At 37.5% G+C, this 15,672-nt stretch overlaps 1 protein-coding gene across 1 annotated transcript in view; it reads right to left on the bottom strand.

Moving 5' to 3' along the window:
* LOC150091750 (CD151 antigen-like) overlaps positions 1-15,672 on the bottom strand; it is a 99,870-nt gene that overhangs the window by 33,594 nt on the left and 50,604 nt on the right. Inside the window, exon 2 of the mRNA XM_090376802.1 lies at positions 1,967-2,155. Within this exon, the coding sequence (XP_090232928.1) occupies positions 1,967-2,155 (189 nt within the window). The remainder of the gene's footprint in view (positions 1-1,966; positions 2,156-15,672) is intronic.

Raw genomic sequence — 15,672 nt, 5'->3', positions numbered from 1 at the left:
ACTGCTACCCATGTAGTACTTTGCATTTGTCAATGTTAAACTTCAACTGCCATTTCTCAGCCCATCTGCCTAATTTTTATAGATCCTATTGTAGTAGCATACCATCATTAATCACCCTAACAACCTTTGTACCATCTGCAAACTTCAGCATTGTGCCTGATACCTTCAATATCATTGATAAATACAGAAAGCAAATGGCCAAATGCCAAACCCTGGGGAACTCTACTAATAACATTAGTCCATGAAGAGCAGTGTCCATTGATTACCACTGTCTTTTCCCACTCAATCATCCCTTCATCCACAGCAGCAACTTGCCCTAATGCCACACTACTCAGATTTGTAAAACAGTATAAAAAGCTTAACTGAAATCCAATTATATAATATAAATTTTTTTTGCATTCAGTATCTCTGAGTGTATTGTAGTATCCAAGTTGGTCAGACATGATTTCTCCTTAACAAATCCATGCCAAGTCTGAAGTATAATTGCAGTCTTGTCTAGATGGTCCTTCATTACTTCTTTAACAAGAGACTCCATTATTTTCCCTAGAATACAAGTTAAACAGGTCTAATTACTTGTCACCCTTTGATCCCTTTTGCAAATTGAAGACAAAATTCACTGTTAAAAGAATTCCAGATCTAGAGGCCATAAATTAGACTAGATTGTAGGAAGTTTTTTTAGCCAGCAAGTTGTTTATTGGAAGAAGCTTCTTCTGCAGATAGTCTTGAAAGCTGAGAAACAGCCAGTTTGAAGAAATTAAGGTCAACTAAATGGTTACTGACATAAGTAAGCACATAACTTTACTTATCTACTTTTATTTGGTTGGCACAATAAGAGCCTGTGGCTTCTTCCACTATATAGTGAATACTAAACCTTGCACAAGCAGTTTCTGTTTGGGCCCTTGAAAGTGGTACTCAGCTGAAATACAGCTTATTTTCCTAATCTTCACTCTATAGCTTTGATAGTTACAAAAAAGAAAAAAAAAAGAATGGCTTTTAAAGTTATGTAAAATTAAGTATTATTAAATAAATTTGTCAAATCATGTGTTAAAAAAATGTATGGCAACCAGCTGTACAACAGCATAAGATAAGCAAAAAAGCAATACTCAATCTGCACACTAAGGGAAAAAAAAGGGAACTATGTTCACCAATATCCAATCCTGGATAACTTTTCCATACTAACCATGGAACCAGCAATAGACATGACATCAAGCCACCTGTCAAGAACCATGTTAACTACACATCAGTTACAATATTCAAGAATAACTTTGCCTCAGTACAGACTTGACAGCCAGAGTCAAATAGCTTCCAACCTTATCACAACCAGAGATAAAATTCATGGGCTCTACTACCCCATTCTCTAAGGTGGCATGAAACCAAGGAGGAATCAGTTTATCCTTAGACACTTTACATCCAATCAAGGAGTATCTCTGGATCTTCTGATCTGTTTCTTCCTTGCTTTCTCATTCTTTGTATCCAGCAAGACAAACAGAGAACCCTATACATATGTGAAGATAGTTATGTAGCTATTTAAGCAAGTTAAATTAGCTATTTACATAGAGGAACCACAGCGTTCCTAAATGTTTTAAACATTGTAATGTAATATTCAAAAATTACTAGGAGCCCAGTGGCTCACAATTTTAGCAACTGTAAAAAAAATAAAAATGATACTGGCAATTAACACCTAGGCACACAGCCAAATTCACCCCTATTGTATAGTTGTCAAAATTATGTTCAAAGAGTATAGTGAATTTCATTATTAAATTGATTATTCCTGCATTTATTATAAATTTAATTACACTGTTGTATAGTCTGAACTCCATGGTCTAATAAAATGACCATGGCAATGTATATTTAAAAAGTGCAAGATGGACCAAGTTGAATTAGGGAAGTGTTAACTTCTAAAAACAAAACTAAAAAACCTACAAAACTAAACCTATACATTAACAGCATTAAACTGTTTACTTACTGTAGTAATCATGCAGTAACTTTCTTTAGCAGCACCACAGCAACCTAGAAAGGCTATTATGAAGACAATACATCCTACTATGATAAGAATCACTGGTGGCGAGGAGTATGTATTTCCAACAATAACTCCAAAATTTGAAGCATTGTGATAAACATAACTGCCTACTGCAATAATTGCAATTCCAGAAAGCTAGAAATAAAAATTAAGTCATTAAGCATTGTCACTTACATATCTAGACATAAAGGCTCAAATGAACTATACTATAATTTGTGTAGAGTTAACCCTACAAAGGCAATCAAATTAATTGAACTACTGAACAAAATAGGCCAATAGTAATGCTGATAAAACTAACATTTTAAAATAGTGAAAATGCAACTTGGTGCAAAGTTATGCTTGCCCCAACTTAAGGGGCCCAAAATCACAAAGGGCTCCTCAGCTCTAGCAAGGAGCACTTGTTACTCTCAGCAAACTTAGACCCACAACCTCTTCCCCCAAACTCTAGAGCCAGCACTTGATCTAATGCCTGTACACTCAGCATGCAGGTCATTTGCATTCACTACATTGAGCATATGAAATTACTTTTAGACAGGTTTTATATCAGACAAAAGAAAACTATTCCTGCTAAAAAGCAGAAGTCATAAAATTAACAAGATTTGCTTGTTGGTAGTACAGTATTTAGGGAAAATAAAAAAATAACTAAAATTAAAAACAGTTTAGAGAATGATGCTAGGTGGCTTGTTAGTTTTTGTTATTTAGTTTTTAGGAGCATTAGCAACTAAGGCCATATTGCTCCGTGAATATGCGGTGGTTATTCCCTGACCTTTCCGCATCCTCCGTATTTGGTGGTGACAGGCTCGAACCCCGGTCTAATCAAGAAGCGTGTGCTATGCACGGCTGCTCCTTCCCACCCGGCTACGGAGGCGCCGATGCTAGGTGGCAATTATCCATATATAAATTGGTCTAAGGAACCGCTTTCAACATGTGAATAATACAAAATTAGTTAAGAAAATAAGACCTAATTATTAAATTTGTTAGTGAGGTTTCAGGACCCTTCCCAGATCCTGAAATCAAGCTATATATGGACTAATATTAACAAGAGTAAGAGGGCAAATAATTTAGTAATATAGTAGAACCTCAAAAATGCAGTACTTTTAAAATATTTCAGATGGTAGTTGAGCAGACAAGGAAAGAGTATAAATGGTCTTAAGCTGGCCAAGTACAAAATTTGTACTATGTTCAAAATTGTATTATGTTATTATATTAATTATGTTATTAGTTTAATATATTATTGTAATATATATTATGTTCAAATACAAGTACAAAATTTGTATTATGTTCCATTAATAATTTCTAAACACCAATTTCTGCTATATATATTTCCTGGATTGTATGTCTGTTGTACATTTGTAACATAAAATTATTCATTTTAAGACATTCTATATTTGTTCAAAGTATAGAACAGCAGCACGTATTTAGTTTAAGGAAGCTCAATTGATAATATTGCAATATTTACAGTATACTACGTATTAAAAACAGAATCAAAACACATACTAGATGTAGCATTCAAGTCCACAACTTTTATTTCTTAGGTAAATAAAATAGCCCACTAGACCAAAGTGGCCTTAAGCCAATTAGACCCAATCAGGCCCTACCTGTCCAACTGTTTTGGCATTGAATTCACAAACCATTTAAAAAAATAGCTTCAGGCACCAAGTTCTTTTACCCAGTGACATACCCAGAATAGGGTCAGCAGGTACATTGTACCTCCCCCTGATGCAGAAATCTGGTATTGTGTCACTTTTAGTATTAGGCAATTGGCACCTTTTTTGAATGTACCTTCTCACAAGACAATTCTGGCTATGCCACTGCTTTTACTACATGTACCATTAAATGTGGTGTGGCAAAGACCTTTGGATTTGCCAAAATAAAGAAATTCTTAGAGAGAAAGCAAGAAAGATTAGATGCCAAGTATAAACTCTATAGTTATAAACTAAGTGCCCATTTATGCAAAAAGAGCTGAGAAATCACTATGTACAGACCTATGTCTAACAGTAGATATCTATTGAAAGATTCTTTGTCAAGCACATTGTAAGAAAAATGAGAAGTTACATTTCCATTATTAATGAAATGGCCCATGCAATATGTCTATAAAATATGGAGGCCCTACAAAACCACCCTAAAAAGGATCCTGCACTAGACCAATACAGCAGTATTGGTCTAGTGCATTAAGCCAAAATGTTAATTTTGGCTTAATCCTTAGATAGAGAATTCTCCTTCTCCATGTGATGCAAAATACTCAGTTTGTCAGCTATCTGAGCAGGATCATCAACAGTCAAACCACCAATATCAAGTGGGCTAATGTGATTCATCCTCTTCCTTCTAGAATTTACATAACTAAAGAAATGTTGCTTTTCTTTGCTATGGATTTCTCTTAATCTGCTTTTGCTTGCCTAACCTCCTTTGTGACTTTATTACAAACTAGCCTCCATAGCCAAGTAGTAAGGAGTGAGAGTGCATTAGCATACACTGAGTAGACTGGAGTTCAAGCCCCTGACTGCTAAATATATAGTTGATCTGTTAACCCACACTGCACTGAACCAGCAGTGTCAGATTATGGTCCATTTTCCTCAATATGAATTTGAGGAGGCTTCCATATTGCCTGATAATTTAGTTGGTATGAAAAGCCTAGTAGCTTCCAAGACTAATTCCTTGAAGGCTTCCCATTTAGAATTTGCTGTTTTTAACACAAGTTGATCCCACTGTATCAAATAAAAAAAAAACAATTGTCAGACCACTGTACTCACCTTTACAAAGCAGAAATCCTTCCCTTTACCCTTGATGGTAATTACATCTTTAGGTAAACCCCATATCAGTACACTGATCACTGTCACCTAGTGGTTCCTTTATCTGCCAATTCTTAATGCATAAATCTCTCTCTGTGTGAAAGTGTGTGGCATAAGCCTCATGCTTCCTACTGCATTAAAAATGTAGTTAGCATTAGCAAAAGTGCATGATGCAAGAAAGCAAGCTTCTACAGCATCAACCAAAGAAGGGGGGGGGATTTCATTTCACTGATCCATTCATTCCAAATGAATGAATAGTTCTGTCTTGAATTTGATCCTGTAATCAACTACCCACTGGCTAAAAAAAAAAAAAAACTTCTGCACATCTATTCTACAAATGTCTTTCCTCAGTTTGAATCTATGCCCCCTCAGGTTTGTAATCTAAGCAAGAGAAAAATCACATAATTGAGCCTGCTCAACCCATTCAAGACCTTATACACCTCAATCAGATCACCTTGCAGGTGCCTAGTGTCCAGAAGCTGAAATTTTCAGAACTTAAGCCTTTCTTCATAAGAGCACCCCTTTGTTCCTTTCAGTCTTGTTGCCCTTTTCTGTGTTCATTCTAGCAACTCTACATCCTTCCAGACCTGTATGCAGTACCCAAGTTGTGGCCTGACAATTGCCTTATACAAAGGGACAATCACCTTTTCCCTGCTAGCAAAATTCCTGTATATCATTTACAAGACCCATGGCCTACTCTGGCAGCCTGTATACACTGCTCAGAAAACTTCATATCTGACTACACACTTACCCCCAGGTCTCTTTCCTTCCCTACTACCCTGAGTGTAAACACCACATAGTTGGCACATTTCTGAGTAACTGCTACCCATATGCAGTACTTTGCATTTGTACAATGTTAAACTTCAGTTGACACTTCTCAGCCCATCTACCCAACTCTTCCAGATCCTGTTGCAGCAGCATACTGTCATTATCAATCCTGCAAACATTTGTATCATCTGCAAACTTTGACATTAAGCTTGATATACCTTTATCAATATCACTGATAAATATTAAAAACAATGGGACCAACACCAAACCCTGAGGGACACCACTAATAACATTAGGCCATGTAGAGCAGTACTCATTGATCACCACTGTCTTCTCCCACTCAATGATCCTTTTATCCACTATAGCAACTTACCCTTAATGCCATACTGCTCCAATTTGTACAGTACTGTAGTCTTCCATGTGCAACAATATCAAAAGCCTTTCCTGAAATTCAAGTATATGATATCAATTTTTTTTGCATCCAGTTTCTTTGTGACCACATCATAGTATCCAATCAAACAAGACTTCCCTTCACAAACCCATGCTGTGTCTGAATTATTACTGCTGTCTTGTCTAGGTGATCCTGCAATGCTTCTTTAACCAGCAACTCCATTATTTTTCCTGGAACTGAATGTTAAACTAACAGGTCTAATTACTCATGTCACCTTTGATCCTTTTTGAATTGGAGATACATTTGTGCATCTCCAGTCTGTGGGGACTTTCCCAAGTTCCAAGGATGCCCTCATTATTATGGCTAAGTTTGCCTCCTTTAATATAACTGGATAGATCCATCTGCCCCAGTGCCTTTGTTTAACTTCAAAATTTCTCCTCCACTTTGCTCTCAGTTATTACAAAATCATTTAACTTCCTGTTAGTTTGATAAACATCTGGCCCTCTCCTCCTTGAATAACTCCTCATGTGTGAATGTAGATGCAAAATAATCTAGTTAAGCATACTCTATCATTAGGCCTATAACACTCCTCTCATTTTCCCCCTTTCCCAGTGCTTAGGTCACACCAAACTAACTCAACATTGCACTATCCACTAATGTCAACTGGATGCTGTTGTTAGATTTGTTGGTACATCAGCAACTTAGGCTATAATGCACTAATTACTGTAATATCTTCTTCCTTTATCTTACAAGTGATATGGTTTAGATAATGTGATATTTATCAATTTTTGAAAGAAAAATATCCATGTCTTTGCGATCTCTTAGAACACCGTAATAACTCTGCATTTATGAAAATGAGGAGAAAGCAGTTTTCTGTTTTTAGATATTGTGGGCATTTTATGATTATGTTTTACTGTTAATGAGCAGTTATTGCATTGTGGAGGGTCATCTTTTGTTAGTAGGTAGCTATGAGTGAGGAATGTATGACCAGTACGTAATCTGGCTAGTATGGTTTCTTCCCTTCTGTTTTGTCTCAGACTGGATTGCCATTGTTTGGGTTCTCTTGATTTCAAGTAGTTTATTATTTATTTGATCTCTCCACATGAAGGTTCACTGTTCTTTACATGTCTGTTTGATAATGGATTTATGATCAGTATAAGGAGTCCTGAAATTAGATGGCATCACATTTGTAACCCTTTTAGCAGCTAAACTGCTTGCTCGTTTCCTGGGATTCCAATGTGTCCAGGGATCCAACAAAATATTACAAGCTGTCCATGAAATTCTAATAGTTCCCAAATTATGTATCAGAGGATGACTAGGGAAGGATCTGTACTGTAGAGCATTTACAGCACTTAACGAGTCCATATATATATGATCGATTGAGCATACGAGGCTTCTTTTATATTCTCTAGGGCTAGTAGAGCTACCGTATAGCTGAGGTATACGTCCTGCATTCCAATGGGAGCCATCTGGAGATGGTGGCATTTTGTAGTACTACAGCTGTACCAACTTTACTACCAGTCTTGGATCCATCTGTGTATATTTGAAAGAAACTTCTGAACTTAATGAGTGAGCCATATGTATTTGCCTAATGTTGATATCTAGAAGGTAATTCCTTCCCTATTGTTGAAAATAGTCTATCAATATGTCTGAGGCAGTTGCCATGGCTGGGTTTCCATAGTAGTATCCTGAAGAGTGTTAGTGAAATTCAGGTCCCAGTTTGTGATAAGAGCTGGAAGCCTAATGCCAGATGGTTTGTTGAGCTGTGGCTTACGTTCATAAAGGTCTCTCCATTTTGGCATGAAGAGATATTGCCATATGGGATGTGGGAGACTGCTGATTTCGGCTGCATAATTTAGTAGAATAACTTTTCACCAAAAGGTGTAGCGTCGGTTCACAGGCCATGGTATATAAGCTTAAAATTGGTAAGGTACAAAAAGCCCCCAGTGCACTATGATGTATGGGATCGAGCCATTTCAGTGCACTCTGTCTGGCCGAGTCATATGCAGGAGACCCATAGTCTACCCTGGATCTAATCAGCAGTATAGGTGTAGCAACACTTAATGATCTGCACCCCATGACATAGAAGAAATTACTCTGAGAAGATTGTTTTCTAAGACAACTTGTATGAATGTCTTATGTTCCAGGAAGTGTTTTTTTTTTTTTATCAAGTAGTATACCAAGGAATCTAATACTGGGCTGGAAAGTAATACAATGAGAATCTAACTGAAGGTCTGGATCAAGATGTAAACAACATTTGCAACAGAAGTGTACAGCAGTTGTTTTTGGCCCAAGAGACTATTTTGTTAATGGTACCTTGTAGTTGTCTTTCAATTAGTTGCATATTTTGAGAATGACAAGATTGTCAGCATATAGGTATGCATCAACTGTATTAGGTATACATTTCATTATGGCATCAATCCTAATGGTAAAGTGTGGCACTCAACACTGACCTTTGGGAACTCCCTCTTGTACATATGCTTGAGACAAAGAATGGAATCAGACCTGAAATTATCTATTGTCTAGAAAGATCTTAATGAATTTCAGCAGATGACCCCGAAGTCCACATTTATGTAAGTCCTGAAGAATCCCATATTGCCAAGTTGTATCGAAGGCTTTCTCTATGTCAATGCATATTGTAGGTGCTCATTTCTGAGCAAAGCATTCTGAATATTTGTTTCTGCTTTGATAATGAGATCAAGAGTAGATCTTCTCTGGAAGCCATGCTGGTTTGGACTTTGAATGTTTTCTGTTTCTAGAAACCATGTCAGTCTAGCATTAACTATTTTTTCCAATGTTTTTCCCAGACAACTGGATAGAGAAATAGGGCAGTAATTTCTGGGATCTGTCTGGTCTTTTCCTGGTTTTGGGAAGGCTAGCACATAATAGCACCAGCTAGCAGGGTAATACTCCTCTAGGAAAATTCTGTTATACAGTTGTAAGAGGGCAGTTAACAAATCCTCACTTAAATGACAGATCATGGTGTAAAAAATTCCATCAGGGCCTGGAGCACTGCTCTTCGATCAAAGTGCACTGCGCAGTTCAAACATGATCAGAGGTAGGTTATATGAAATATAACCTACCTCTGATCATGTTTGACCTGTGCAGTATGATAACCTACGACGTATGATCCAATTGAAATATTGGATCATACATTGCAGCGGCTGAAAATATTTTGAACAAAGTACCTAAGGCATTTGCGATTTCTACAGGTTCAGAAACTTCCTTCCCTTTTACAAGTAGAATAGGAGAAGTTGTTTGCGAGTATGTACCATTTATTTGTTTGATTTTTTCCAGATTAAAGAAGTATCTGTGCATCTGTTTATGGTGCAAGTATAAAGTGCCTGTGCTTCTTTTTTACTGTCTTATATGACGAGCTTTTGCTCTGGCTCTCTTAAACTGAAGGTTGGCTATTTTCGAAATATTCCAATACTTATTCCTTTTTTTTTAGCATTGTTATTGTTGCATGCTTCATTCTACCACATTTTTGGATGAAGCCAGATTTTCAATGATGATTTTGGAATAGCAGACTGATGCTTTCATTATTTTTTGTGAAATGAACCTGACTGCAGAATCAATTGAGGGTTGTAATGACAGAATTATTTATTTGAGCTATTTCCTGGTATATAGTCCAGTTAGCTTTGTCAAATTTCCAGGTTGACATGGAAATTTCCTGGGGAGGAGAACTTTAACTGAAAGTACAGATTATAGGAAAGTGATCGCTACCACAAGGATTATCAGTAACAGTCCAGTCTATGATAGGAAATATCGTTGGAGCATATTGAAAGATCAATAGCCGAGCTTGAGCCAGATGGAGAGTGAACATATGTGCGATCACCAGTGTTTAGAATAGTTAGATTGTTTATCTAAAAATTTTTGTCTGTCCTCTCTAGAGTCAAGATGTTGGCAACCCCATAGAGGGTGATGGCCATTCCAGTCACCCATAATACAAAAGGTATTTGCTTTACTATATCATCTAAATCAACAGTATGTATGGTTTGGTGATAGATACAACGAAACTAAAAAATGTTAGTGTTATACCAATGGTGACACAACTGCAACCGCCTCAAGATGTTTGCATGGGGACAGGTCTACATGGAACAACAGAGTTCACTATGGATGCTATTCCTCCATGAGCTGAATTAGAACTATCATTTCTATATATAGTATAATGCTTAATTGTCATAGATATTGTATTTTTGAGTTTGGTTTCTTGAATGCATACAGCAACAGGCTTATATTTACTTAATAGATTGTAAAATCAACTAAGTTAGTACACAGCCCACGGTAATTCTACTGAATAACTGTACCCGTTGTTTGGTTTTAACTGGTGTCTGCTAATGTCTGTGAAGTAGTCTGCTTACACTTGTCTATTTTTGCCTTTTCCTTCTTTGAGAAAACTGGTCTGCCTGTGTCAATCTCATCTTCTGGATGAATTTCAAGAACTATCGTGTTCACCTGCTTTTTCATCTATGTCCATGGTATCAGATCTGAGTTTGTATCTATCAGTTCTTTCAGAACTGTTGATTTGTTCTTTGTTGCTGATTGGGATTCTTACCTGGAGGTATTGTTACTGGTGTATTTACTTGAGTTGCATATCTGGAGGGAGATTGCTCCTTTGATGAAGAAAGTACTGATTTAGCCCAACCAGATAGAGATATTTGGGGGGGGGGGGGCTGAACAGTCAGTTTGAGTTGATACTGAGTGTAGTCATTGAATAACTGACACGTACATATATGATTTAACAGGAATTGAAGTTTTTTTGCCTCTTGATATGACACCTTGTGCTCTATTTTATATTTCTGAATATTCTTTTCTCATTTCCATTGCTCATAGTCCTTAGAGAAGGCAGAAGGATTACCATGACAGTTAGGACAGTTTTGAGTTTCCTTGTTACAGTGTGTATGTGTGTTCTTTAGAACACACAAGCAGCACAAGTGACTACACTTCTGCATACAGTTTGCAAATGACCAAATTTTTGGCACTTTAAGCACTGTACTAGATTAGGAATGTAGGGTTGAACATGACTGGGATTTGATTTCCGAATTAAAATCCTCATTATAATGGGTGATTTTAATTTCCCAGATATTGACTGGAATTTGTGGGTTGGTCACACACACACTAACAAGGCTTTCGTGGATTTATTGGATGATTGTTTTCTACATCAGCATGTTCGGGAGGCAACTAGAGGGAGTAATACTCTTGATTTGATTATCAGTAGTGATTCTTCATGTATTAAGAATCTGCAGATAAAGGAACCACTAGGTGGCAGTGATCATAGTGTGCTAAAGTGGGATTTACTCAAAGAGGTAACTACCATCAGGGGTAAAGGGAAGGCTTTTTGCTTTCGTAAAGGTGACTACGATGGTCTGAGACAGTATTTAAAAATTCAATATAGTGGGACCAACTGATGTTACCAACAGCAAATTCAAAATGGGAAGCATTCAAAGATCTTGGAAGGCTACTAGGCTTTACATACCAACTAAGAAATATTGTTCAAGGTTTAGGCCTAAATGGATGTCAGATGAACTAATGAGACATGGTAGAGAAGAAAAATGTATGGGATACATATAAATTAACATGTGACACAGAAGCCTATGATAGATAAGTTGATCTGTAACCAAGTTACTAAGGAGGTTAGGCAGATTACAAGAAATCTTTGGCAAAGGATGCAAAGAAAAACAGCAAAGAGTTCTTTACTTCTAGAGTTTATGTAAACTCTAGAAGGAAGGGAATGAATCAGATTGGTCTACTTGATATCAATGGTTCAACTGTTGATGATCCTGCTCAGGTAGCTAACAAACTAAATGAATATTTTGCATCTACATTCACACGAGTTATTCAGCAAGAGGAATGCCAGAGGTGTATTCAACTCTGGCAGTACGCTAGATAGTCCTGTAATAACTGAGAGTAAAGTGCAGGAGAAATTGTTGAAGATAAACACAAGAAACAAATTAATGGAGGCAATGGGTAAAGAAGCACTGCAGTATCATCTAGACAATACTTCAGTTATAGCTCAGATACAGCATGGTTTTGTTAAGGAAAAGTCTTGCCTGACCAATTTGATTGGATACTATGATGCAGTCACAAGAGAACTGAATGCAGGGAATAACTTTGATATTATATACTTGGATCTTAGAAAGGCTTCTGATACTGTTGCACATGAAAGACTACTGCACAAATTGGAGCAGTGTGGCATTGGAGGCAAATTGCTGCTATAGATAAAGGGGTGGTTGAGGGGGAGAAGACAGTGGTAATCAATGGACACTGCTCATCATGGACTAATGTTATTAGTGGAGTCCCTCAGTGTTAGGTCCATTATTGTTCTCTGTATTTATAATATTGATTGTATATCAAGCTTAATGTCCAAGTTTGCAGACAATACAAAGGTTGGCAGGGTTTTTAAGGACACTACTGATGCTATGCTGCTGCAACAGGATCTGGAAAGGTTGAGCAGATGGCAAATGAAGTTTAACATTCACAAATGTAAAGTACTATATATGGGAAACAGCAACCCCAGAGCAACGTATCAACTCTGGTACTACACTGACAGTGGTAGAGAATGAAAAGAACCTTGCACAGGCGGATATGAAGTTCTCTGAGCAGTGAAGACAGGCTGCAAGAGTAGCTCATGGAGTCTTGTCAATGATATACAGCAATTTTTCTAGTAGGGATAAGTAGGTAATTATTCCCTTGTATAAGGCAATTGTCAGGCCACACCTTGAGTATTGTATACAGGTTTGGAGGCCTCATTTCAAGAAGGATGTAGAGCTGCTGGAACGAGTACAGAGAAGGGCAACAAGATTAGTGAATGGAACCAAAGGGTTGCTCTTACGAAGAAAGAGCTTTAAGTTTTACAAATTATAGTGTCTGGAGACTAGGCACTGGCAAGGTGATCTGGTAGTTGTATAAAGCTTTGAATGGTTTGAGCATGCTCAATGCTGATGGGATTTTTCCTTAGAAAAAAAAAACCACCTGAGGGCATAAATTCAAATTGAGGAAAGACAGATACAGGATAGATGTGCAGAAATTTGCCTTTAGCCAGCAGGTTGTTGGTTGGTGGAACAGACTTCCATCCCTTGTTGTGGAAGTTGATAGCCTAAATAAATTTAAGGCTCAGCTGGACAGGTATTTCGAACGAATGGAGGGGTAAAGTGGAATTTTTTTTTTTGGTCGATGCTGCATAAGCTTGCATCATATGCCTCTGCTAATGCTGATGACATCTGAGGTATCCAGCTTTTATAGCTGTGGAGAGAATTGGTGTTTTAAACACCAGTATGACTGTACAAGTAGAGACAGTCTCCCTATCTTTTGATGGATTCTTTTTGCATGGATTACATTTTGGTTGTTTATTTCATGGACAAGTTCATCTTCCAATACATTTAGGAGATCCATTCTGATATTACCCCTTTAGAGGAGTTCAAGGTCGCATGTGGGGTAACCTTTGTGGGAATTCCACCAAAGGTAGATTTTCAGGAGTCTCTCAGCACGTCTGAGTTCATTCATCTCCAGATCTTAATCTGGCAAACCATTTGAGACATTTCTGAATCAAAAATGGAGAACTTACTTAGTGGTTTGTCTATGGAGGAATGAAATATAAAAAAAAAAAGCAGAATAATCTTTTAGCATGGGATGGGTTTAATTCATGATCTGGGTCATGCCCCTATCTAGATCAGTAGATATGCAGCTGGACTCTTGTTTTCCATCATTGTTTCTTTTAGCCCTGCAAGAGTGGATTTCTTCTCCCAGATTTTCAGCCCCACCACATGGAGACAGGAGCAGTGCCACCAGTGACCAATCGATAAGGAGAGATTAGTTAGTTTGTTAATAAGTTATTCCTATATACAAAAAGAAAGGTGTTTTGCCTTTCTGTCAAGTGAGCTAACTTCTTTATTTCAGAAGAAAATTAAATAACTTTAGAAAAATAATACTATAATCGACTGCTCTTAAAAAAAAAAACAACCTTTCAAAATCACCCAACTGGATGCCCTTTGATTGTTTCTTAACAGCATAACCCCTCCTCCCTTCCTACCCTGTCTATCCTTTCTGTACACTCCAAATTCTAATTGTGCATTGCTTATATCTGTGTGACACCAATTCTAGCACTGACGAGAGAGGTAGCAGAAGTAAAAGGCAAAGGAATGGGTTTTAATTTCAGAAAAGGAAATTAAAATGCCTTAAGGTACTACATGGCATCTATTAACTGGGTAGATATCGCGCAGAGAATGAATACAATTGAACTGTGGTACGCTTTTAAAACATTAATCACAGATGCCTTGAATGCATATATACCATTAAAAAAAAAATACTCCACGAGGAGGGTTCCAAGTTGGATGACTAGTGAAGTTGCCGCATTACTTGAGCAGAAAAAGGTGGCATGGAAAGGTTACAGAACAATAAAAAGTACCGAAGCCTATAACAGCTACAAGGTGATGTGTAATAGAGCCACAGAAAAGGTTCAACAGGCAAAGGCAGTTTATGAGAAAACACTAGCAAACAGAGCAAAGAGGGGGGATAAAGAATTCTTCACATATATAAATGCCAAGAAGAGCAGGACAAACCAGATCGGACCTTTACGTAAGGGAAAGGGGATAGTAATAAATACACCAGCTGCCATTGTAGATGAACTCAGTTATTTTGCATCGATATTTACAAATGAAAAGCCTTTTGTGGCAAAGGGAAATTGTGGGAGCAAAGTTAAAAATATGTAATTAATGATATTGAAATTTCGCAAGATTATTTAATGAAAAAAACTTTCGAGCCTACAGACCAGTAAAGCTCCTGGAGTTGATGGAATATACCCTATAATCTTAAGAGAGGCGGCAAGCGAGTGCATTGAACCATTGAGGCTAATTATGCGAGCATCATTAGACTCTGGGAAGATTCCCTTGGATTGGAAAAGTGCAAATGTATCTCCCATACATAAGGGTGGCTCTAAAAGTGAAGTTGGAAATTATCGACCTGTCAGTCTGACTTCAGTAGTAGGGAAAATCATGGAGGCAATGATCAAGGGTGGAATTCAGGATCATTTGGATCGAATTGAAATTCTCAAGGATACTCAGCATGGTTTCGTAAAGGGAAAATCATGTTTAACAAATCTGGTTCGCTATTTCGAAAGGGTCACTCACAAGCTGGATTTAGGGAATAATTGACATTGTTTGTTTATTTAGATTTCAGCAAAGCTTTTGACTCAGTCCCACATGAGCGGCTGCTTTATAAGCTGGAACAGGTTGGAATCACTGGGAAAATCCTTAGATGGATAGAAGGATGGCTTCAGGGCAGGAGGCAGAGGGTTGTGATAAATGGCTATTCCTCAGATTGGGTTGATGTAAGAAGTGGTTTCCCAAGGATCAGTATTAGGACCACTGTTTTTAATTTTCATAAACGACATTGATGAAGGGATAGAGGGCGTGATGTCTAAATTTGCAGATGATGTTAAAATTGGGAGAGTAGTTAATGATCACTGTCAAGCTGATCTTCTTCAGAGAGACCTAGATAGACTTCAAGAATGGTCAGAAAAATGGCAGCTGTGCTTTAATCCAACAAAGTGGAAGGTATTACACGTGGGAAACAGTAATCCCAAAATAACTTATTCGCTTGGTGGAGTTCAACTAAACCCAGTACTGGAGGAAAGGGACTTGGGTGTTACGATACGGTCAGACATGAAATTCTCTGAGCATTGTAAACAGGTTGCAAGGAAGGCC

The sequence above is a fragment of the Mastigoproctus giganteus genome, chromosome 1 (genome assembly GCF_048544385.1).
Source record: "Mastigoproctus giganteus isolate SK-2022 chromosome 1, ASM4854438v1, whole genome shotgun sequence".
NCBI classification, from domain to species: domain Eukaryota; kingdom Metazoa; phylum Arthropoda; class Arachnida; order Uropygi; family Thelyphonidae; genus Mastigoproctus; species Mastigoproctus giganteus.
Note: the sequence above shows the minus strand (reverse complement) of the source record. Positions and strands in the feature narration are given on the sequence as shown.